Source organism: Mus pahari, chromosome 2 (assembly GCF_900095145.1).
Source record: "Mus pahari chromosome 2, PAHARI_EIJ_v1.1, whole genome shotgun sequence".
Taxonomy (NCBI): Eukaryota; Metazoa; Chordata; class Mammalia; order Rodentia; family Muridae; genus Mus; species Mus pahari.
This window is the reverse complement of record NC_034591.1, coordinates 83,881,042-83,907,489: the sequence shown is the minus strand read 5'-3', so window position 1 is coordinate 83,907,489 and position 26,448 is coordinate 83,881,042. Positions and strand designations below refer to the sequence as shown.

At 38.3% G+C, this 26,448-nt stretch overlaps 1 protein-coding gene across 3 annotated transcripts in view; it reads right to left on the bottom strand.

The window, feature by feature from the left end:
* Prdm5 (PR/SET domain 5) overlaps nt 1-26,448 on the bottom strand; it is a 156,257-nt gene that overhangs the window by 52,398 nt on the left and 77,411 nt on the right. For all 3 annotated transcript variants that reach the window (XM_021190637.1, XM_029533620.1, XM_029533624.1), the window contains exons 6-12: nt 25,031-25,152; nt 21,531-21,610; nt 17,179-17,263; nt 15,905-16,062; nt 5,764-5,857; nt 3,255-3,415; nt 740-833 (exon numbers count right to left, since the gene is read on the bottom strand). In XM_021190637.1, the coding sequence (XP_021046296.1) occupies nt 740-833; nt 3,255-3,415; nt 5,764-5,857; nt 15,905-16,062; nt 17,179-17,263; nt 21,531-21,610; nt 25,031-25,152 (794 nt within the window). The remainder of the gene's footprint in view (nt 1-739; nt 834-3,254; nt 3,416-5,763; nt 5,858-15,904; nt 16,063-17,178; nt 17,264-21,530; nt 21,611-25,030; nt 25,153-26,448) is intronic.

Genomic DNA, 26,448 nt, shown 5'->3' with positions numbered 1-26,448 from the left:
TATTTAGAAAGCAATAAGAGTATAAAAATCATTTTTCGCCGAGCATGGTAGAGCACGCCTTTAATCCCAGCACTCAGGAGGCAGGGGAAGGTGGATTTCTGAGTTCGAGGCCAGCCTGGTCTACAAAGTGAGTTCCAGGACAGCCAGGGCTATACAGAGAAAACCTGTCTCGAGAAAAACAAAAAACAACAAAACAAAACAAAACAAAAAAATTTGTTTACCCAATTGAGAAACTGCAGTCAAGTTTCTCTCAAGAATAGTTAGCTATGTGGTCACATTCTCTTTCACTGAAGAAATTGCAGAAGAAGAGTAAGAAAGAAGAGCCTAGGCCCCTAAGTATCAGTAGATATCACAGTATCCTCATACCAGGTGAAGTAAAACATGACAGAATTGATCAGAAAGGCAGGCACTTTTGAAACTAAGAAAGGCAGCTTTGGTGTAAGCTACAGGTGGGTGGAAAGGACGCCTTCTGTCTCCATGAGAAGTGAGGATGTTAGTACCTGCTCTGTCCAACCAAATCCTGTATATCATACTCATATTTCAAATGAAAAGTAAAGTCTTTACACTCGAGTATTTTATTCAGTTTTGGAGTAAATTGTGCAACTGAAATTCTTCTTACGTAAAGAACTGGTTTTGACAACCCTCCTAAGAAGGCTCACTGGTTTGGAAACTCTTGGGACAGTAGTTCTCTCTGTCCTACCAGTGACTTCCAGTCTTCACCCCAGGTCACTCTTCATACCTGTGTGGCTCCGGATATGAACTCTCAGGGTCCCACTGCTGGCGAATTTCTGGCCACAATATGGGCAGACTTTCTCCTTTTCTCCTGTGTGTGTCTAAACAGGAATAAAAACGGTTCATGATAAATACAAAGGCTTTGGTAAAGATGATAAACTACCTCTGACAACAGTGAATCTGTATTTTCCAGGATTATGTTTCATTAAAATGATTTAATGTCACAATGTGACTTTAAACAATTTATCATGGATAATCCCATGGGTTCAAAGATTGCTTAGAAGCATGCATTAGTGTTAATTTGAAAATAATTCTGCAGTCTACTGCTTAAGCCTTTATGTAGTCCTTGTCTGACTAAACATGATTAAGTTATATAAAACCAGTGCATGGAGCAAAACCACATAATCAAAATGGGGCCAGAGCTGCCCTTGACTGTTGCCAAGAGACATTTCCTTTGAATCGTTTTCCAAATTCTTTGTGCATATTTCACTCTAAAGGGCAGAATTAATCTCAAGAAAGTCATCTGTTACCTATGCTGTGCTTGTCAGAATAGATTTTACCACAAAACAGAAAGCATATACATCTAGTTTGACTTTGAAATCCAGCAGGTGTTAATTGAGCATTCAATTGGAAAGAGAATTTCTGCCCTCCACATATTTATTTTGCAGGCATAAAATAATCATACCAGAAAAAGAGAAAGACACCAGTAAAATGCACTTTAATGACATCAGTGACTAGGACTGGAATACAACCCAGTGCTAAGATGTGCAAGCGGGAGGCTACCATGCAGGAGGCTCTGGGTTCTATAGCCACTAAATAAACAAACTAATGAAATTGCAAAACAAAACTGCTGACAACTCTAGAAGGTGGGGTAGACAGAGTAGGTTAAGGCCTCAGAGACTAAACGGGAGACTTAATTTTTCCACCAACATAAACAAAACAAAAAACCAAAACCCAAACCCATCATTCCAGTGAATGAGGAGTCAAAGCAACCTGTGAAGTATGAGGGATACTGAAACCTGAACAAAGAGGAAAATTAGGGACTGAGCACTGCTGCAGGGACCAGCAGGAAAGAGTTTCTTCAAGTTTCTCCATGTTCTTTATAAGGTGTCTTTGGGAATATTTTCCAATAATAGCCCCCAAATTAATAAAAGCAGGTGGTGTCTGATAGTAGCTGTTTATGACCATCAATTAGTTGTTTTAAGAGTTTCTTAGGAACTCAGTGAATGCTGCAGGAGAAGCAGAGGAGGGACCATAGGGAAGGAAACCACAAGAAACCCCACAGAATCAACAAGTCAGCTCACAGTGGCTCACAGAGCCTGGTCCATCAGGGAACCTGCCTAGCTTGGATCTAGGTCTTCTCCATAAATGTTATAGTTGCATAGCTTGGTGTCTTGACGGACTCCTAACAGAGGAAGCAGGGGGTGGGGGGTGCTGTTTCTGACACTTGTACCTTTCTTGGGGATCCTGGTTGGGTTGCCTCATCCAGCCTTAATATGGGGGAGGTGCCTGGTCTTCCTTTAACTTGATATGCCATCTTTGGTTAATGTTCCTGAGAGGTTGGCCCTTTTCTGAAGGGAAACAGGAGTGGGTCAGGAGGGGAGAGGTGGTTGGGAGGGACAGGGAGGAGAGGAGAGAAGGGAAACTGCTATGGGGAAAGAGTTGACTAAGGAATTAGTGATAATGACCTCACTGGATGTATTTATGGCATTTCCGGATAGTCAGATCCTGAATCCTTTGACACAATCCAGTGATGAATTCAAATTTGATGGCCTTATTAGTGGGGAAAGGTAGGAGGTGGGGCCTTGCTCAAGAGTGTCACTAGGGGGTTTGTTCTTAGGAATGTATCTTGCCCAGGCTCTTCCTGTATTTTATCTTCCTTTTTCCTGTCCACAGTGAGGTGAACAGGTTTTAGGTTCCACTTGCTTTCACCACTTTGGAATCTTTAACTGTTTACCATAAAATAGCTTTGCCATTTTAAAGAGATTTAAAATGCATTTATTGTAATGATATAAATTTATTTATGAAATACAAAAGTAAACTCAATTTGCTTGATGTTTTGATATCACAAGCACAATAGAAAAAGATAATCTCGAGGTCACAAATGAAACTATTTCATGTGAACTGAATCATTATCTATCAAAGCCCAGTTCTACAGCAGGGACTCCTCTGTGCCCTGGACTTTCTGTAAACACTTGAATTAGTTCTATAAAGCCAGCCTACCTGAGGTGCTACTCATACTCACAAGAACCATCCCTATTAAGTGACAAGTTTTGAAAATCGACGGTCTTATTATTTCCCAAGTCTACCTATCAGTAAATCTAAGGGATACACAAACTATACAGGTAACGTTGACATTTCATTCCATGGGAAAAACATCTATTCTAAAAAACGGAGGAAAAACCCCATTTCTTGGATACTCAGTATGACCTATATTTGTCATTGTCAATAAGCACATCATAAATTAATATAAATTGTCACATGCCCACAATGCAATCTGTCTCGCTGAAGTCCCCACTTACCTTCTTATGACTCCTAAGCACTGAAGGCGTGACAAAGGCCTTATTGCACAGCTCACATCGGTACTTCTTGTGTCTTTCATGGACCACCTGGACATGAACGTTTAATGTATCCTTCCTTTTAAATGTGGCATCACAGTGGTGACACTTGAAAGTCCTCTCGCCTTAGAATACAAGTCAACAATCAAGTCATACCACTGGATTTCACATTTTGTTGTCCTAAAATACCAGAATTTCCTAATTCTTTTTTTTTTTTTCAATATATAAGTTCTTTATTGTCCTCAAAGATCCCACACTGTACTTGTGATCAGGATCTTGTTTCTTGAGCTACGAAACTGAGGCTCCTCACACGTCAGCCTGCTGCACGGTTCCCTTCTTAGACACAAAGCTTTCTGATATCCTCCTTTTTAACTGTCGTGGCTTGCAGAATAAGAGCCACTGAATTTGAAACAAGTTCAATATCATTTCCTTCAAGGATTAATTCATCCTTCTGGGGTTGAGAGACAGAATAAGCAACACCTGTCCTCATCTGAATCATGTGGATAGATTTCTTACCCAAGAAATTTCGGATTCAACCAAAGACCCATTCTCCTGAATAAGGACGTTGATGGGGAAGGGAGCATACACAGACCTCGTCTTGTAACAGAAGCCCAGTGTCATGTTCTGAACATGACTGCAGACGGTTCTGACAGTGGCAAGCTCCTTTCTGTTGCCCCACCATTTGTCAACCTTTTCTTTTTCTTTCCAAGAAGACTCAGCTCCACACTGATGTGATTGAAGTCCCTCCACCGAGTTCTCCTGGGACCCTTCACAATGACTGTGTGCCCCTTCAGAATGATGTTGACATTTTCTAGAATGTCAACAGTCTGACTGCTGAGTATGGTCTTCATTCTCGAAGTAGATTGGGCAAAGACCAGAATTTCCTAATTCTGATGCTGCTTCTATCACATTGTGTCGTAATTTCATCAGAACTTTTTCAACCTTAATACTTAGAAGCTAGCCAAAGACCTGCCTTGGTTTTTCATTGTACGAGGAAAGAAGCAGACAAATTGCTGACATTTCAGTTCATGGAAAAGATGTGTGTTTGTAATAATAGCCTTCATGCCTTGAAGTTTAACTAGCTGTAATATTAACATTGTGTGAAACAAGACCTAGTTCTTTGTTCTCTATGCTTTAGCCAATCTGGTTTTCCTGCTGCGTTCACCCACGGGTCTTCATTTATGCCTGTCTGCACCTTATGTTGCTTAATTAGTCCTTAAATTTTGGAGGTTGACTTTTCTGGCCAGATACCACACTGTAGCTTCAGAAAGCTTCCAGTGTTGCTCAGCATCATTTTAGCTACAGAGCACACAACATAGCCTACAAGCCACTTCAGTCCTTCCTTTCAGCTGCTGAGAACCAAGAACCTGACATTGAAAGTATCAGATCCCTGATGTTACAAATTCCTTGCTGTCCTGTGAAATAAACTTGTGTTTGCTCCCAAGAAAAAAATTTCTGAGCTTGACAAAGTAAGCCACATAAGGCTTAAAAGGATGAATGAATATCACCTGTTTAAACGCCTACTCTAAAATTCATCCATGTCTTAAGCTATCTAATATAATAAGTCCCCCTGTGGTACAACAAATTTCACTCTTTAATTACAAAGTTGTTCTTTATAAGGAAGTGGAAAATTAGGCCGAACACTTTCCAGAGCTGCAGTGACTGACCTGCACTGGAAATAAGCCCCATCTTTTCATACAGGAAGCAGCTTCCTTTCTCATGATCACCACCAACATGTATAATCATTAAGATCTTACATTTTTCATATTAGAAACTTAGTTTGAACAGAGAAACTCTCTTCTAAGTCACCACCCTATACAACCGTCACAGTGCCTTGTATTTGGAATGTAGTATTCAAATGGCAGCAGGAGCTTACATTTACAATTTCTTAAAAGATAGGTGTCTATAACATAATACAAAGTTTACCTCCCCAAATAAGCCCAGAATCAAAAATTTTACATGAAATGGGAATTCTGCCTGCCTATGAGACACCTGGAGGCAATATGGGATCCACTATTTGAATACTTATTCTCCTGTCAGACTTAATATCTTCAATTTCTCTTTAAAAAGATGTTGAATTAAATGTGCATTCTGATCCACTGCAACTGTTAAACCTTTGAGCTAATAAAACTCTGACCTGGGAGACAAGCCATGTTTTACAGAGGTAGACATGTTCCCTCAACCATCATAGTTAAAAGTGAATGGAAGGTGATGTTTCAAATTAATGTTCAAAGTATACTGAACATAGGGTATCTTTTAATATACTAATTATAAATACTGGAAAGAGAAGATGTAAAATATATCTTATAAAATGCTTAATGGTACTGTAGGACAACAAGCCAATCTATCTTCTTTATGTTTTAAACAGATTATCTAACGATGCACCACGCACTTCTGAGATGGCTATTCTTAAAGCATCTAAGAACACATTGGACATAACTCTCTGTCCTCAGCTGTCTTGACTGTGACTTACTGTTGTGGATTAACAGGTGTCTTTGCAGAGAAAAGGGGGTGCGGAACAAGGCTTTACATTCATCACACTGGAAAGGTCTCTCCTCGGAGTGAGTCTGCAGAAGGAAGATAGTGAGTGAGAAAAGGGATGAATGAGTTCATCACTGCAGAAAGCATATGGCATACTGTTTCTTCTCATAACTCCCTGCTACTGAGGAGAAGGAACGTAACTACAATGCACAGGGGAAACACTTGTTCTGTTAAATTCTTGAATTCATTAGAAATTTACTATCTCGAATTGCTAAAGTAAGCACCATGGAGACTTTTCCAGATCTACTTTGTACACCAACATGGCATATAGTTTGTCTAAAATACTTAACCCTACATAGCCCTTGCCAGGCTTGATCAACTTCTGTTCAGGCAAGGGAAACAGTTCAAAGTGGCATGCTCTCTACCTTTCCCTACAACTTCACTGAGGCAATGAAAGTGATCTGAATCTTCAGGGCTGCTTTGCACTTATGTTACAACAGAGTATGGATTCATACGGTTAACCCGAGGTAGCATATTTATATCAAGTGTCAAGCTCCATACAGTGACTGATGAATTCCAAGAGCCAAGCTCTTGATTAAAATGCTATTACTGTCACCATTTTAAGATGAAAGAAATGAAGACTTGCTAAAGATGTGGGTGCTGTTAATGGTACATGACAAACAGACATACACTGAAATGATCACACAGAAGTTGAAGCCACTTTGGAAAAGAAACTGAATAAACTCTTACTCTATCCTGTGGATGGCAAGATTTAAGCATTTATTTTAGGTTGTTTTATTTTATGTGTATCTGTGTTCTGCCTGTATGTGTACTACCTGTGCTCCCTCATGCCTGCAGAGATCAGATCTCCTGCAACTGGAGTTGCAGATGGTTATGAACTACCACGTAGGTTCTGCAAAATGGACCCAGGTCTTCCCTGTAGGAATAAAAAGTTCTTATAGCTGCTGGGCCATTTACACACACACACACACACACACACACACACACACGAATGATGGGTTTTATGACAGGGCAACTGAAGGATATCACTTTGTTCATATCATAGTGAATAGGATTTCACAATTTGATGAGCATTTCAATATTCAAGAGCCTTAAGGAGCTTCATGGAGACATGAATATTATCATGACTGCTCCATTGTCAAAACATAAAAGGTAAGGGAAACAGATATTAAACGTCAGGATGAATCTGACATATTTAAGTATGCTATTTGGTCACAGGCATTCTAGATGAATAAAAACCGAGTAGGAGAATATTTCTTCCATTACACAACATCAAATATCATTATGAACAGGGCATTCTAAACTGGCTGAAAGAAGCATGCAGTGTTTACTAAAATTCTGATGCAACTAAAGTTGGGCCTATCACTTCCTACAGTAGGAGAGAAGCTATATGGATTTAATATTTATTTATTCATATCTTGCTTTTCTGAGACAGTCTTGTTGTGCAGCTCAGGTTGGCCTTGAGCTTGTATCAGGCCTTTGTATACAAACCTCACAAATGCTGAGTCTATAGAAACATACCACCACATCTGGCTTCAGCTATTTTTTTTTTTAAGTGAAGAATAAAACACGAAATGTCATAGAAGAAAATGTGAGTAATTTTAAAACAATTTTTGAGTGGAAAGGGTTTTCTAAGTATAATAAAAGACTAGATATTCAGATTTTTAAAACATTTTAAATTGTGGTGGTTTGAATACGCTTGGCCTTTGGGAAGTTGCACTATTGGAGATGGGGTCTTGTTGGATTAGGTGTGGCCTTGTTGGAGGAAGGGTGTCACTGTGTAGATGGGCTCTGAGGTCTCCTAGTGCTTCAGCTCTGCCCAGTGCTGAAGAGAACCTCCTCCTGGCTGCCTATGGAAGATAGTCCCCTTCTGCCTGCCTTTGGTTCAAGATGTAGAACTCTCAGCTTCTTCTCCAGCACCATATCTGCTTGAAGGCTGCCATGCTTCCTGCTATGATGATAATGGATGGAGCCTCTGAAACTGTAAGCCCCAATTAAGTGTTGTCCTTTGTAAGAGTTACCTTGGTCATGGTGTCTCTTCACAGCAATGGAAAGTCTAACTAAGACAAGTATAAAGACAAAATGTTTCCTAATCACCAAAGAAAATATTTGTGACATCAAATAACAGCTTAACATAGCTAATATAGGGTTAATTTTAAACATGAAAAATGCCAAAAGAAAACTGGTGGAAGACACCCCTGTCAATTTCATCTGACAGTGTTTTGTGTCAGGTCTATAGTATGTACTTTGCTCTTATGGGTCAATCCTATGTCAGATTGTGAGGGCTCGGGAAGGAAAGCCACAAATGTTTCTGCCTCACGGGGATTTTATCCTGTGTGTATGAGAGACACACATTCTACATTAGGAAGTGACAAGAGCTGTGGAGGAAAAGGAGTAAAGAGCTTCGGAGAATAGATGAAAGAATTCTAGCTAAGGTGACATCTGAGAGAAGCCTGCTGTTCTGAGGGAACAATGGACAGAAACCAGGGTGACAAACTCAGAGATCAGGAGAAAAGGCCAGATTGTTTTAATCTTTTCCTAAGGCCATATAGAAGTTATCTATGCTCCTCAGACAGAGGGTAATAAGAGAACAGAGAAAGCTTTTGATCTAAGTGCTGCTTGGTGACTCTGTGAGATTACTGGGGTTGCTTGCAGAAGCACAGTTAACTCAGGCATACACCTCCCAGAGTCCTCTGGATGACTTGAGGAAGCTACACTAACAATAGATCCTACCAAGAAGGCTGTTTGTCTCTGACTTAGCAGTGACTGGAATTTCAGGGCACTCTCACAGAACCCACTGAAGGCCTCCACTAAGAGAATGTGTACCCCTGCCCTAACCAATTTCCTTTATAAAATACATCTGAAAGGTTTCAGAACAAAAAGAAAACTCTTGAATAATTATAAAAAAGATAGAAAATGGGTTAATTAAAGCATACTAGAGATTATAATTGCAGTACTCATTTGCTTACTTCTTTCCTTTACTTAAGAAGGAAAGTCTTGCACACTTAGGGTCACATATGTGTGTTCATAGCTACTCTGCTATTGAAGTTGGCAGCAATCACACCAACCATGATAAGACAGCTATGCTTCAGCCCATGTGGTTGGAGAGATATGAATGAACAGAGAAGTGGGAAGATGAAGATACAGGCATGGGAGAAGACACTAGTCATCAAGTCCAGGATGGCCTTACATCCTGTCAATTATTCTGAGATATGGTTTTTGGCAAGTGAGTTGCCTGTCTAAGACTGTGTTGATTTGAGAAGCTGTAGAAATGAAGCAGGCAGGAGGTTAGAGGCTGCAGAGGCTTTCTTGGAGAAAAGAAGTACTAGAAGAACCGGTGTCCCATAGGGGGAAAAAACAGGTCTTGCGCATCGACTTGCATCTGAAGTGTGAGCTAGGAAAGAAGAAATCATGGCCTGCAGACCAGTGACATGGAAAGTCAAGGGAGAACAAGTTTGGATGTAACACATGGGGCTCAAGTCACTTTTAAAGACACCATAATTAGTAAAACAATTGAAACCTGGATTACGGTATGCTGAATGAATATTATAAGGTATCAGTGCTGCATATGGCATTAATATCTAATTAATGACAAATTCAAAGAATTTGTCTTTAATCTCTTACCCATGAGACTGTCCTACAAAAAGAAAATATGTATTATTCAGTATTAGCTAGAGAAGGAAGAGGAAGGCAAGATAGAATACTGTGTCCAGGAAAATAAACTTTCTGGGTGGCATTTTGGCACACTCCTGAGACTGCAAATGTGCATACCCCTGGTCTGACCGATTTCCTTTACAAAATACATATGAAAGGTTTAAGAACAAAATGAAAACAAAAGAAAACTCATGAATAATTATAAAAAAGATAGAAAATGGGTTAATTAAAGCACACCAAAGATTATAATTACATTTACATTCATTTATTTACTTTATTTAAGAAGGAAAGTCTTTTATAAGTTTTAGAGTGTTGCACTGTGTATAGAAAAGCATTTTGCCATATACATTTACTCACACACAAAGGAATCTGGTAAGTTAGTCTAAAAACAATCTGCTGAGGAGAGGTTTCATAGGAAAGTGGGAGAACTGGACAGCATGTTTGCTTTCTTGGCTATTGCTTTGTAATTTGAACTTTACTCAGTGAATAGAATTTTATTATACTACAAGAACTACTTCGTTTAAGACCTTTCAAATTTGACCAGATAATTTCTTTAGTTTTCCAAAAAGCCTATATTCAATCATCAATAATTATTTTTCAATATCTCAGACAAAAATAATCCCAGATTGGCTTATAGTAGTAGGACAGAACCAGGCAGGATTTACTTTTTACCAAATCCCAACATGCCATCCATATTGTTATAAACACCAGCAGTGAGTTCATGTGCTGACTTGACGGGAAGACGCCAAGTCATATAAGAAATGAGTGTCTAAGTGTTCATGTCTTGTAGATAGAGAGCTTGTGTTCATGACATCCTTTCTATATCATACTTTTGCCTTCCAAAGTTCAGGGGCCACTGCAGAAGCAATGGAAAGACTGTAAGAGCCAGAGGCAGTAGACAATGATGACAAGGAAATTGTTTTCCAGATGTAGCAGCAGAGCTGCACATATGAAATCATGGTTATGAAAGTTTGTAGAAGATCTGCACAAGTTCAAGCCAGACAAAAATAACAGCATGGAGAGAGGAGGTAACCATGAAGACCCACCTAGTTAAGGTGTTACTGGCAGTTGACAGCAGGAGGACAGTGTATAACCCCTGGTAAGTGACTGACACTCCAGTGGAAGGCCACGCATCCAAGAGCCTCTGGGAAGTAATAAATCGTATTTTATGGTTTAGGGAAAATGAAGGACACAATGTTGAGTATAGGGAAGAGTGAGAGTGGATTTAGCAGGATCTGGGTAAGGGGAAAATATGATAAAAGTACATTATAGAAAATTCTCAAGGACAAAGAAAAATAAAAATAAGAAAAAGATTAAAACTAATTAAAGATAGAATGAGTGTAGAGAAACAGAAAAGAGAAGAAAGGAAGAGTCTGCTACACATACCCTAGTCTCTCATAAGGGCATGCTAATCTTGTGAGCTATATGATGAACCTGAAACTGAAACAGTATGTTTTACCTACCTAGATGTCTACAAGGTCTGTTGACTAAACTTGAACAGCCAGGCTTACAAATGGCTTCTTTAAAGGGCTTCTTCCTCCTTCTCCTCTCCTTCCTCTCCCTCCTCCTCCTTAGGAAATACACTGAAACTAGAGCTATGCCTACAAGTTCACAGCTGACTCCACTCAGGAAAGAGTAGGCCATACAGGAGGCACCCATCCAGAATGTTATAACATTGAGCAGCCAAGCTAAGACACTCACCTGTTCATCTTTAGTTTTCTATACACAAACTCTTTACTGGGGCCAAGACTGGGGCCAAGGATTTTACATAAAGAATAAGATGGTTTTTAACTCTGTCAACAAGATCTATTTGGGTTATAAGGATTGCAGACCTACACCTAACTATTTTTTAGAAAAAAAAAAAAAAAATATATATATATATATATATATATATATATATATATATTATAATTAGTTGGCTAGAACCCAAAAGGTTATCAGCTAAGAAAAGACTTCAAGACTCTCTCTCTCTCTCTCTCTCTCTCTCTCTCTCTCTCTCTCTCTCTCTCTCTGTGTGTGTGTGTGTGTGTGTGTGTGTGTGTGTGTGTGTGTGTGTGTTTGATTCTTTTTCTTGGAGGTGGTGAGGGTAAATACAACCTATGCTGTATTACCAAACATTCACAAATGATTTCAGGATCTATTCTCATGAGGTGTCTACTAAAGAAAAAAAAGTGACAAGGAAGGTTTAAAGTTTTACAACAAAAGAAACCATGTCCTTCTCCCCCCCCCCCCAGTATTTCTCTCTTGTGGCTGTGGCTTTCCAAGTTGAGTCACAAACTTAGTCCCACACATGAGAAAAGATGAGGAAGAGCTTCTAAATTCAAGTCCAAGAATAAAAGGCCACCACTGACTTCTCAGTGTGCTGTGATCCAAATATTCATCAGAATAAGGAAAAAGTTCAGAAAGATTAGGACATTATTCTAAATTAAATAAGCCATGGGATAGAATTACTGGGCAGAATATAAAAATATCAAACTCATAAAGCAGAGAGTACTTGGTGGTTGACAGGAGTGTGGCTGGAAGAAAAGGCAATAAAGGAAGGAAAATGAGATGATGCTGATAAAAAGATGCACAGTTCCGATACCAATGAGTAAATCCTCAAAACAGACAGTAAGCTGCCTGCAATATTGAACTGTATATAATTGCTAAAAGTATAGATTTATAACTTTTAATTCTCTTTCATAAAAATTAATTATTTGTGTATAACATGACATGATAATTTGACATATGGATAGGGTGGTTTATTAACACACTGTCATCTCATATATATTGCCCTTTTTGTTTTGTAGTAAGAATATATAAAAGCATAAAAGTCGATCTTACATGTTCTTGCTACATGAGATAGAAATAGAAAACCATGCTAGGAGATGGATATGTTATGTCAGGTGACAGACATGTTGATTAGATCGACTGTGGTGATCGTTTCCATGTTTGTGGAATTAAAAGATCACAATACACATTGTTAGCATGTACAAATCTTGGCACATATGACACCATGATGAAAATAGTTCATTGAAAAGCAGGTTGCACATTGTTATTACCCCAGCCACTGAAGAACAGCGAGCCCCAGCTGGTGATCAGTGCCTGCTGCACACTATTATTTAGAATTCTGTCTGGCACTCACAGTGGACACTATTATTTAAAATTCTTGCTGGCACTCATAACTGTGAGCATCAAACTACAATTGCTATCATCCTAGGAACTAGAAATAGTTTTATACAAATGAAGGTGCATGACTACCTTAGGCAGACCTGAAGAAAAGCTACCTGGCTCGAAAGGCAGGAAGCAGTGGTGGATTTACTGAGTGGCTGTAATTCAGCCCCCGCTTAACAGTTTAAGGATTCTTGCTGCTCATGATTAAATTAGCTCCTTTTGCTCTAGTTTTATAAATGGATTTATAATCTTTTAGAGGCATACTTTTCTTTGATGACTAACAAACGTTTAGCACAACCAAGTTTGAACTACAGTGTCTTTCAAATGGTTGGACCATGAAAATATGACCCAAGATATATTTCTTATATCAAAACCAATTAGAGACCATCAAGAAAGCTCAGCAGATAAAGGCAGCCGTTACCAATCCTGACACCCTAGAATCAATCTCTGGAACACGCTTGATAGATGGAAAAGACCAACCACAACAAAGCTGTCCTCTGAACTCTATGTGCATGCCGTGGCATGGACACTCCAATGCAAGTAGGTAAATAAGTAAATGTTATAAACAATAAGATAAAATGAACAGATTACACGCACAAGTCTATATTTCATTAAATCTCTCTTAAACTTAAGCTTCTATTCATGTCCCTGTAAATAGGATTAAAAGCTAAAAAACTGCACATTGCTCAGAGTTTGACTACAAATGAATAAAACATGACTGTAAGAGTCCAACAGAATTGTTCCAAAAGTTGTGACTAGATTGTCAGTAGATTCTACAGTTTCATCCCTGGAAAATTACACAAAATACATTTAATGAGCAGGCACACATTTGACATCAAGAAGCAATGACTTCTTTGGGGCTTTAACAGCCACTGTGGGCTCACTTCTGCCATCAAGCAGACAGACATCCGTCTCACAGAGAAGGAGGGGTCACCACAGACTTTCACCAAAGTTGTGTGCTGCAGTAAATTTGACAGGGAACAAACGGAGAAAGATGATTCATTCACAATTCCTGCCTCCTGTATGCCTGGCCAATTATGATTCAAATAACCCAAATCTAACTGGACCCAAAAAGCTGACTCATATTTTAGTCCGACCTTATAATACAAGTCTGATTCAGATAAAAGGAGTACAGGGGGACGAGGCAATGAAAGCCTAATGGACCTACAGAACTGATGATGGACCTGTTAACAATGCAATCCTACAGCACCACAGTCCATCCGAAATCAGTTATGTGGGCAAATAAACAAATGCAAAGAGTCAAAGAAATATCTCATTTATTTAAAGGAGCACTTGGACACGCCGGGCCTGGTGGCGCAGGCCTTTAATCCCAGCACTCGGGAGGCAGAGGCAGGCGGATTTCTGAGTTCGAGGCCAGCCTGGTCTACAGAGTGAGTTCCAGGACAGCCAGAGCTACACAGAGAAACCCTGTCTCGAAAAAAACAAAAAAACAAAAAAACAAAAAAAAACAAAAAAGGAGCACTTGGATTTGCTAACGATGGAGACCAGACTGACCCTGAAGGAGTTTCTGATTTTCCTGGCATACATTAGTCTGTAGTTTCCTAAGTGACTGTTAATGAGTAATTATGGACCAACAGGTGGACTTAGTTTTTCATATCATCCTTGAATATTTTAGGCATTTTCACATAACCACACTACCACACATAGGATCACAACGCAGAAACACATGTGTTGGGGGCAGAAGGACAGAGCATGCTTTCCACTTTGGAAATCGCAGCCATCACCGTTTCTGTCCTCCTGAAGACATCATTATTACTTTCATATGATTTATGGCTGAAAAGGATGAGGGATAGAGCAAAGATCCTTTGCCAAATTCCCATATGGAGTATAACACAAGCCAAACTGTGAAAAACTCATAAATGTGGGCAGATCATTTTCATCAAAGAAGGGATTAAGAGGGTTCCAGAGGCTGAACAGGAAACTTGCCAGATACTTTTTACAGTCATGTAATTCCAAAGGAGCAACAATGACTACAGCCCTGTCCTGATGCAGTCCTTCAGTTTAAAATGAGGGTAGGAAGCAAGAAATCAGGCAGAGGCATATGAGGTGCTATCAGTTGGCCCTGCTCAGTTTTTGATATATTTGTCATTTCTTTTTCTTCTTGGACAGAAACTAAAATTGATATCATTTTGAATGTTTTCACAAGAGATAGCTGTTTCCTGAAAGTCCCTATTAATAATGAAGTCGCTACAACACCTACCAAATAGTAAAAAAAAAAAAAAAAAATCCCTTAAATTCAATAAACAAACATTGCTAACATTGTGTGTACATGTTTTCACATAATTTTCTATGATGTTCAATGGTCAGAACAAATTTCCTAAATTTGAACATGAATTATTTACAAAATAAACAAGGTAAGATAAAAGCTAACATGCTCTAAAAGAAGAGTTAAAGCAAAGGTACAATGTCAAAAACATAAACAAAATCCAGAGAAGAACTAAGACCATATAACCTGAAGAGAAAGAGTTAAAGGCATCTGAAGAAAAGCAGGTAGCAACTATCCCAGCAGCTCCGCAGGAAAGCCTTCCTTACCCAAGCCACACTGTCACCTCAAGACTCACATGGTGAAGCCATGCTAAAGCACCGAAAGTGCTTATTGGAAAGTCGTGGGGCCCTTTAGGGGGTGCGGGTTCACGAAAGATATACTAGAAAGAATACCCTCCAAGAAGGTACTGGAGCCCCCATCCCCTTTGGCATCCTGGCCACAGTGAGGGCAGTGACTTGGTTTTACCTGCATTCTCCTGTGCATCCTGAACCCTGAGGCTCTGCTTTACCTCGAGTATAGAAAACAGACAAACCATGTACTCAAGCCTTTTAACCAAGCCCAATAAACCTTTCCACTCAGCAAGCAGATTGTATTAGGTCATAGGAAGCTAACAAAGTCTAACCACACTCAGAGGAAAGGACAGACCTAGCGAAGTGCACGACAAGAACCCCAGAGAGACGGGGATGTGAGCAAAGTATTGAAATACACAGAGAGCGAATACAAATAGCATCTGCTACAGCCTCCATGATGTCCTTGGCGCTGGCTAGAAGCTGAGATCTATTTAATCGACTCACTCACACAGAAGACATTGTCTGAGAGAGTAGTTTTCGGGGTGGAGACAAGAAGAGAAGCCAGAGATCAATGGTCTAAGTGAGTGTTAATAAAGTAGAAGCAGAATCATCTCTAACTACACTGGTCACTTTATGTCACATGCCACAGATGTCCCAAATCTGGTTAAGGACCAACTAAAACCCTAGCAGTGAAATGATAAATAACAGATGCCAATAAGTGTCTTTACCTTCTTGTGGTTCTTGTAAACGTTTCTGTGAGCAAACCCCTTGCCACAGAGCTTGCACTGGTAGGGTTTGTCCTCACTGTGGATTACTTTGTGGGCACCCACTTGATCAAGCCTCTTGAAGGACTTGTTACAGATCTCACAGTTATAAGGCCGCTTTTCTAGGAAGAATGAGCAGAGACAATATCATACAGATATGAAAGTCAAGGGTCAAGGGGATCCATCCTTTCCTGTACTTTTGTCTTATGCATAAACTAATTAAAGCAGGGTCAGACAAGCACAAAAATGCCTTCCATGTGATTCATCTGTGTTAGACATGAGAGCTTTCACAAATTAACATGAAAATGCTTATTTTCTATATATTTTGGCAGTTAAACCTTTGAAATAAAAGAGTTTAAATTCAAAGCACAAACTCTATTTCTATATGAAAAAATAAAGGTGTGTGTCTATCAATCAAGTTCTTAATGCTGAGAGATCTGCCAGTGATAGAAGTCGTCAGAGAGCACCAGGCAGGCGCCATGTTGCCACATGGCTTTCCATCTTCAGAAGAGACAAGTAGTTAGATTATAACATCGGCACTTATGGAATAGACATATGAAGTTAGCATCAAAGCAAACAAATGTGCAAATTATACAAAGCACACCTGAAAGCCACCCGATTTCAATCATTGACTTTAACTCACTAACACTTAGTCTTCCTCCAAGCCACATGGATGTTCAAAACATTTATTTCAGTATCCTCAAACTATAGCCTTCCTACATTCTTTAAAAGGATTCACTAAGATAAAAATTCTTTTCAGTTCACTTTAGTGTCGTTATAAGAAAAAAGGCCTAATACTCAAATTTGTTTAAGTGAACTTATGCCTTAAGAAATTCCCTCAAAATATTAATATATTTCTTTATTTTATGAGTATCATAAATAGAATGCACAAGTATCTAGAAACATATAAACATAAGAGTTGATTCTCAAATAATAGCCAGGCACTTTGCTAGTATATTACTTAAATGAACTTATTAATCAGGTGCCAGGGTATCATGTCAAGAATAAAGAAACCAAGGTCCTAAATTAGATGATGATTCTTGAAGGACTTTCCTATACCTTAGCCAAACAACCTTTGCTTTATAAACAAACCCAGTTCTAGAAAATTAAGAACTTAAAAATCATTTGACTAAGCTAGAACTTATAGTGAGGGTTTCTGATTACTCATAAATTTCTTAAGCATGATGAAACAATTCTTTTGTAATGATTTCAGTATATATAAGAAGTATGCAATTCACCTGAATGGGTAATCATATGACGTTTCAGCTGATTAGCAGAAATAAACTTTTTCATACATTCTTGACAATCAAATATCTCATGAATCTGAAAAAAGGATTAAACTGACAGTTAAACCAAGTGTTGAAAACTAATGAATTATACACAGATGAAGCAAAAAATATAAACATGTGGACAGTTGCTAGTATTGGGCCAAGTTTCCTTCATGTACACTGAAAATGCCATGACGTACTATATAGCTAATGTATCATCAGAAAATACTCACAAGAAATAATGCAGTATTCCTGCCTTATGTGTATGTAGTAAATATACAAACTGTTAAAAAAAAAAAAAACCTTCACATCTAACATATTAACTTACGTTATACATAAAATTTAGTGAGGGTCATATGATACCTGAGATATAATTTTCCTTTTACAGTAGGCATTAGCACTTCAAATGTAAACTATCAACTGCAGAGCAAGGTCAGTACAGCTTTATTCTGAAAGCACTAAGTTCACAATGAAGCTACACAGGACAGGAGGACCACAATAAAAATGATGGATTATATAAAGTAGCCTATACATACAATGACTGAGTCTGAAGATCTAACCTTAAACATAAGCGGTATGGACAATAATGGTACATTAACAATGGTGTGGGCAGGAAATCTTGGTTGAATGAATAGATTACAGGGTCTCTGACATAGGGTAGGGGTTGGGTGAATATGTGAAATGTGAATGTGAAATCAGTTCACTATTATAACTATTCTAACACAAGTATATCTCATTGCATGTTGTTTGGTTTAAATATAGATGAATAAAATATATTTTATTTGTTATATATTTATATAAAATGTTATTTATTTATTTATATAAAATGTATTCAGAGTACAGCTTTAACACACAAGTTAATAAAAATGCTATAATCAGGTACTCTATTAGTTCTTTCTATCTCAAACCATAAAATAGTATGGGAAAATAGAATCTGAGTTTATCATGATGTGGAAGGTATTCAGTTCTAAGAGGAAGATGGCATGAAGCCTGCCTTGAAAAATGCTGGCCAGCCAATTAGCAAGGGCAGCAAACTATTAGACTAAGATGCAAAACTAGTTCTGTTGAAGGAATAATAATTAACCCTGGGCAAGCAAATCCTTCTTCATAGAGCCAAGACTTTCTCTGTTACTGAAGAATAACTAGATGCCACAGAGGGAAAGATCAGCAGGACTGATACAGTGCATGAGTGGATGATGAGGTTATCTTGGGATCCAAGTGGCCACGGCAAGAAGAGTTAAAAGATGGAGAAAAGCTGGAGGCAGCAAGGCCAACAGATCCCAGGCCTGCCAGCTGGTTTTACTCCATGCCATGCCACGGTAGAGCAAAGTTTGAAAGCCCTCCTCTAACGACTTCACTCTTTAGTGAGTCAGAACTCACTGTGAGAATCTGGAAAGGCATAAAGCAGGCAGTCACTGACAGACATCAATCCTCTGGAGTCTATCAATGCAGAGATTCAGCAACGTCCACTTCTGAACAGGGATGAATCTCAGTGTGGAAACTGGGCAGCTATGGGTGGGAGAACTACAAACACAAGTCCCAGAGGGCATACAGGAAGGACATGCAGCCTCTCCCCGTCAAACAGCTATGGGGGCTTCAGCTAAACACCGAAGGTTAACAACTAAGGACAGGACATAAAATGTGTAAAGCTAGTAAGTACAGATTTATATTATTAAATACTACATGTAAAAATACGTAATATATAATTTTATAATGACGACACTGTAGTGTAAATGACAAATCTTTGGTGTCATATAGAGATGAAGACTTTATTTGTAATATCCAAATTTTATTGGTATAGAAAATGTTAAAAATTGATCTATGGACAAAATAATTGTTAAAATATTACAAGATACTCTTATTTTATTCAGTATTTTTGAAACATGAGATATTTTTTAAGATTGAATTAATGAAATAGGTCACAGCACACAAAAGTTTTTTACAAATAATTCTTTTATTTATAGAGGAACCAGGGTCATGGATATTTTTAAAACTTTTAACAAAACTTAACTGACAAATGACAGGCATTATTTAATCATGCCTAGTGTTAAGAAAACATGTTTTGTTAAATTTACAATTTTCCATGCTCATTTTTTCAGGCGATAATTTACTACTTTAAGTCCAAAATGAAACAACTTTAGATAAAAATCATAAGATACTTTATTACAACATAAAGTAGTATACTGTAATATAAAAGACTATACTATGCTGTAATTTAGTATTGTCATAAAGCACCATCTGCTGTTAAGATGAAATACTGCAACTAAACTCTACTAGACATTAGAGTGGTCCAACTAAAATGATTGACAGTTGGAGTTACTATACGTTCCTTTGTACTGAGAATGACTTTGAAGGGCTGCTCTAGAATGCAAGTCTATTTGCGCTAAGAATTTTTTAACATTCTGCAAATGTTCACAACATGAAAGAACAACTGTTCCTTCTGCATTTCACCAACACTTACACCTTTTTTTTAACTACCAATTTTTTTATGGAGAAAGTGTATTAGTAACTAAATGGAAAATAAGGCATTATGCAGAAAAAGGTTCCATGAATAAGTTTGCTAAAATACTCTGTTCAAATATCTTAAACATCATAATCTAAGATTAAATAGATCCAGGAAATAAGTCATAGGCATTCAATAGGCATTCAAATGAGAGTGTTTAGAATTACAGACTTCAACAGACTTTTTGCCTCAAACTAAGTCTATTCTCCAAGTCCTAGCATTTATAAGGGAGAAAAAAAGAGAACTACAGGACCTTGAGATACTCAGTGGGTAACACATGTTCTGTACAAGCATGAAGTTCTAAGTTCAATTTCCAGGACCCACATAACAGTTTGTCTGCAACCCCAAAGTTTCCATGACAGCACAAAAGGCAGAGAAAGGAAATGACTCAACAGCTCATGAGCCAGTCTTGTGTAGGCATCAGAGGAAAAGAGTATCTCAGACCAACAATGGAGACTGTCTTCTGGTTTCCACATGTGTGCTTGGCATGTGTGTGCTTGCACTCACATGAATACGCATGTACACACACATACATACACAACTTAAGGGTTGGAGCTAGAAGAGAAGTGTCTAGACTGGCGTTCTGCAATTTCAGCACACATGCTAAAGTCTGAACACTACTGGGCAGAATATCCTGGCCCCTGTCCAAGAAGGACACCCAAATCTGAGACGCATAGTACATCTTCAGTCACCAGCTGGAAACTGCAAAAACTAAGAGAATGAGCAGAGAATTCTAATCAATTTAATATCCTTGTTCAGAGAGGAGAAATCTAGCCCACTGTTACATGGGGAACTACTGAAAGCAAAAGAATAGCCTTTATTTGCAATTTGTTATTTCTCCCAAAGACGATAAAAATCACTCTACATCCAGGAGACAGCTTCACACATGTCAGTATGATAGTAACTATTTCATATGTCATATTTTAAATCCATAAACTTGGGACTAATAGATAAAAAGGGGTATGAGCTTTAAGTCCTGCCAAATTACTATGTAATAAATCTACATGCATACAAACACATAAAAAGCATTTTACAAATCACAAGAAAAATAAAATTTTTACACTCATCAGCAATATTTCTTCGAGATACCAAGTCACTGAAAGTTTTTTCATGTTCTCAGATATACTAAATATCTAGCATGTAAAACTGGGAAATATTGTGCACTCTATTACAACACAAACAAAATCCAAATTTTATATTGATTCCACTGTATTCTCTATCAACTATTTACTAATTGCTAGACTTGATGCTTAATTTTCACATTAGACTTACATATAAAGATAACAGTAATTTTCATACTTACCACAAAGTGTTAAATACATTTTCTATTAATATAATAATTTATTTCTCCAATGACACAGGGACACAAACTATCGGTATGCATTTTCCTATCAAGAATAGCCAGTGCCAATTGGTCTCATTATTATCACATCTTCTAAAGATCATCTTCTAGCTCTCATTCTGTACCAAACTGAACTACAACATGTAGTTATGTTAATAAAAAAGGCAAACTCTTTGCACAAAAATGTATGCTTTCATATCACTGGTTTATGTTTCCTGAGCAAATGCCAACTGAAAAAATCTTGAAAACGCAGTGGGTGCTCTGTGGGAAATCAGCTAGACATGACGCCTGGCATTAAAGAATCTGTTAGCTAATGATGAACAACCCGACTCAAACTACTCTTAGCTCATTCCTCTGTGCTGCGGAACATGCCATCTCAGCTACCTAAGCAAGCCCTGTCTTCGTATAACATCCACCAAGTGATTGTGGCAGATGGTGACAGAAGGCCTTCCAGCCAGCAGACGGGCTCTCACCCACCTTCCTGTGCTCCTGCAGGCTTGACACTGAGGTACATCTTCTATTGCACACCGAGCATATGAGCTTTCTCTTAGGATCACCTAGGACAGGGATGAAAGGCCATCACAGATTAACTGGGGTTGACCCAGGATCCCTTCCACACCATTTCATTGTCATAATTGAGAATTCTACGCAGTTATATTCAAGTCTTTCTTCTCAAACTTGAGAGTTCCCAGCTCATCAGTTTCCACATATATCAATAAACTTTTCACTATTCCATCTGTTAAAATAGTCTTTAGAGAGAAAGTTTCCACAAAAAGTCAGAACAAAATTTAAGTTAATCAAATGTTCTTTTTACAGGGAAAAGAATGACCATGTTAACTCATAAATTGATTTTTCCGTTTCCTTGACCTTTCATCAAGTGATTTCTTGCTATAGTTAGTCAGACTATTCCTCCAGAACTAAATTCCTGTAGAATTTGAGCCCATGCCTTATTAAATAAATGTTAATACATAGTATAATGTAAAATCAACCACAATAATATATTACACTGGCAATCTACACTGTTAGAAAACCCAACCAGAACTAAAATTCATCTTCTTTTACAGTGACAATAGAAGCTCATATCATATTTCAAACTTCAAAGTAATTAGATGCTCAAAATAATTTCAAAATGAAATGCCATAACCACATTATCTGTACCAACACAAATTTCCTCAAAATGATATTTTATAATTAAAAAAAAATTGAAAGCTCCTAAAGTAAATATTAATATAATGTAGCACCCTGTGCCCATCACTTCCCCCAAACTAGGTGAAACCCATGCCCATCCTCACTCTAACAGAAATAATACTGCAGTGTTGTGTGATCATGATGCAGAACTATGTTTATAAACAGGAAACAAACACTTAGGGGAAGAAAGGTAAGGAAGTTTCATTCTGGTGTTCAAGATCCTAAGAGAGTCACAGCAAGAGCAGGGACATTTAATTCTTTAAGGCACTCTACAAACTACACAGCCATGAAAATGTGTTTGGGGGTGACACTAGGGATTCAAAAGAGAAACTTCTTCACACAACAAAATGGACATCATCTTGCATGGACTTGTTCATCAATTTATACATAAACTCTAGAAGCCACCGAGAAAAACAACATTCCATCTTTTCCAACTCCAATTATTTGGGATTGGCATAATTCTCTGCTGAGACCAGGCCCTGGTTTTCCCATAAGGAGGGGAGAAGAGAGAAAAAAGTTGACATCTCCAACCATTCATTTCACTGTTGACTCTGCTTCAGTACCAATCTCCCATCCCTACCATCTCTTCTTCGCATCTCTTTCATCTTACAATTGGAAAACTAGATTTACACAGAGAAGTATAGAAAGAGCTTATGAGGATACAGAAAATGTTATTTCTCATAAACACAACCTTTTTCTTAGCAGCCACAGAATCCATAGAATTTTGGCTTCCTATATTCAGGTATGCATGGTGTTTAACTTTCAGGAGCGTTGGGGGGGTATTGTGATAAAGTTCAGTGGTAGGTTGGGGACCTGGGTTAAATCATCAGTACCAGAAAAACAAATCAAACAACAGCAAAAATATTACACTAACAGTTACAGAAGCAAGCAATGGTCAAGGAAGCCATAAAACTCCACTCACCTATAAACCTATCCATCATTCCCTATTGTATCTACAAAAAATGTCTGACCTGTGTTTAAATATTCAGATTCCCTTCTTTTACCTCCTACAGGTCATATCAACTAACAGGACATGCTTCCTCATCAACCAGTACAGAGGTAACTTGGTTTCCTAGCTCCTTGAGCACCTTTGTGTTCTCTACAGAGAGTCCTCAGCCATCCCTTAGTGGTGCTCTCCTGGCTCTAACAGGAAGTACCCTCCCCATCATCCCTACTTTAGGGGAAAAAAAAGAAGTATAAGCGAGGCTAAGGATTAGAAAATGATACCCCATGCCAAACCAACTGAGAGGTGTGCATGGAGACCTTTGCTAAAATACAGCAATGTTCACATCTTATCACAACCTGAAACATGGGATAATGATGATGAAACAAACTCTTCACGTATGACTTGTTTCCTACAAAATCACCGCGAATGCCCCTGAGCTGCAACAGTAAGCAACCCAAGGCCAATTACATGAAGATTCAAACATTACACTACAAGCACAGCAGGAGGACCATATGCCTAGTGATGCGGATGGAAAAGTTTCCAGAGTTGTAGCATCCATCTGGCTTTTTACTTAGTTCAGCAAAGTTGACTTTAAAACTGACATAAAAGTTTGGTTAAAATACATTGCAGACAAAGATGGAGAAAATTAAGAACAGCATTTTAGCCAAAACAGCATTTAAAAAAAAAAAAAAAAAAAAACCTACAAAAGCAAATCTATCAAAAAGTTATGCCTGCTTCTGCCATCATATGAAAGGCACCAGTATATTTTAAATTCAGCAGGGGAAGTCATTTTCCATATACCAGCCATATGTTCTTCACAAAAGAAAGCTACAGAGCAATGCTGGGAAGTCTTGATGATTGGTACCCCCTGAAGGTTAGCTTAAAAGCTTCACCTTCTGCCCCCAGAGCGCTGTTCATGGCTCACAGTGTGCAGGCTCAGGCAGTGAGGAAGGGAGGCCTGCAGTCACACTCGTGGTAACCTCTGTCACTGTATTATTGAAGTCGGTTATTTTCAGACCACAGAGGTCCTGATGTCAGGTATCAGTCACTCTTTTCACCTAATTGTGAGAATGAACCAAGAAGGAAGAAAAGAGTTTCCTGCCTCTGCAAAGGCACATTTCTGTTCATTTCCCAGAATCGTAGGGGTTGCAGGGGGTAAAAGCAAATGCATGAGACAAGACATTTGCAGAAGGACATGATAGCTTCCTTAGGTCTCAAACTCTCTAACCAAACAGACAGCAAAGAAAAGAAAAGGCCCCACAGAGCCAAAGGTACAACAACCCGGAATATATTTACTGATGGGCAAGAAAGTATTAAGGAAAGGGTCCTAGGAGACAAGCAAGTCTTTTGTTTTATTATTTAGCTAGGGACTATAAGAAGTTAAGGAAATCGTCTGCTCAAATTTCAAATATTTTCAACTCCAAGGCAAAAAGTAGTTAGGAATCTTCTCCAGTACAGAAGAAAATTAAGCACTTAAGGCTCTGAACATTCTTGTAAAAATATGATGGCAGAAGTACATCACTTCCTAGTTTCAAAGTATACCTACAAATGATTAATTTCAACAGTATGTGAAATATCAAGTTTATAGACTAAAACAGTGAAACAATTGAAGAGTATACCTGAGTGGCAAGAACAGCTAAGTGTGAGTCTGGTTTACAGTGATGATTAATTCAGACACGGGGAAAATGATAAATGCTGCTGAAATCAACTTGGAAACAGGTAAGATGTGTGTCTGTGGCACACAATGGAAGCCAGCCCCCTCCTCACAAAAGAATATTCGAAGCAGATCCCATGGCCTGGGGCCAGGGGCCAAGTTAGGAAGGACTGTGCAGAGCCTCCTCACCAGTGTGGACATTTTCCTGGTGCCTTCGCAGGGCATCCTTGCTTTTCAGTCTCTTCCCACAGCTGTCGGCTTTGCACACAAACCTGGCATCCCCTCGGCAAGCCTTCTGGTGCTGCTCAAAACTATAAGACAAGTAGCAAGGGGGCAGAAGAAATGATGAAGATATGCCTACACACTCAAACATCACAGAAGGTTTCTGCAACCCATGCCTCCCAGGCCTTCCTTCCTGCAGGAGTCTGGAGGTCATTTCATGCATTAATTATGTTGGCAAGAAAGATGTATCTAAATCCTTCCGTTTACTTAGTGCAGTGCTGACTTGCTCCAAGTATGAATTATGCACAAGAAAATGACCTGCAGACTTGTGAAAGCCATTTCATAACCAGACACCAAACCTCAGTGCTGAACTGAAAAGAGAATTGCAAAGAGAACACTGAACAGTCGATGAAGAATTCTTCAGGCTGCTTCTGGCTGGGCAGAAAAGTGCAATGAGGAGGGCGGGCGAAGAAGCCAGAGTGCCAGGATATGCTCCCAGCCCCGTGCAGCCCTGTGTGGTCTTCTACATTTTAATGGTAGCTCTAAGATATAGTTCAAATCTGATAGTGCAATAAATACATATAAAAGCTGACTAAAATAAAAGCTGAAGTTAACTTGTTAAAAAGTATTATAACTTACACTTGGCTTTATTTGAAGAAGTTAATAAAATCTCTAAATGTTTAAGTCATCCTAAAGGTATCAATTTTTCAAAGACTTGTTACTTGTAAATAAAATTTTCAGATTTCATAAGCAAAACCTGATGCATATAATATATAGAAATATATCTTTAGATGACAGATACATGATAGGTAGGTAGATAGATGATAGATAGATAGTTAGATAGATAGATAGATAGATAGATAGATACATACATACATACATACATACATACATACATACATAGGAATGAAACGGCATACTTTGGAATTAAACACAACAAAATAGAAACAGTGAATATTCTGGAAGCTGTTTTACTCATGTAAGGTGACAGTTTGCTAAGTGTGGAATTTTGGAGTCTGTACATTCTCTCACTTTTGGTAACTCTGATCTTATAAAATGTTAAAATAGAAGCTAATTTTATGTTGTAGACAGACACAAGTGTTTAGGATAAGGTAATGGGTAAACTCATGTAATTCACCTCACTGCCATACACTGACCCATTCATCTTTAAACTAGTCTTCCAACTCACTGTGAAATAGATGGTGCTTCCCATCCTTCCATTATCAATACACTGAATTCTTTATCAGTTAAACAGTTTTAAACAAATTATAGGGCAAATAAGTGAAACTTGCTGAATAACCTCAAGCACTGGCTAAATTATGCACACATAAACCATTATTAAAGCATTAAGCATGATATTTAATGGCAAGTATGAAATGCACCTA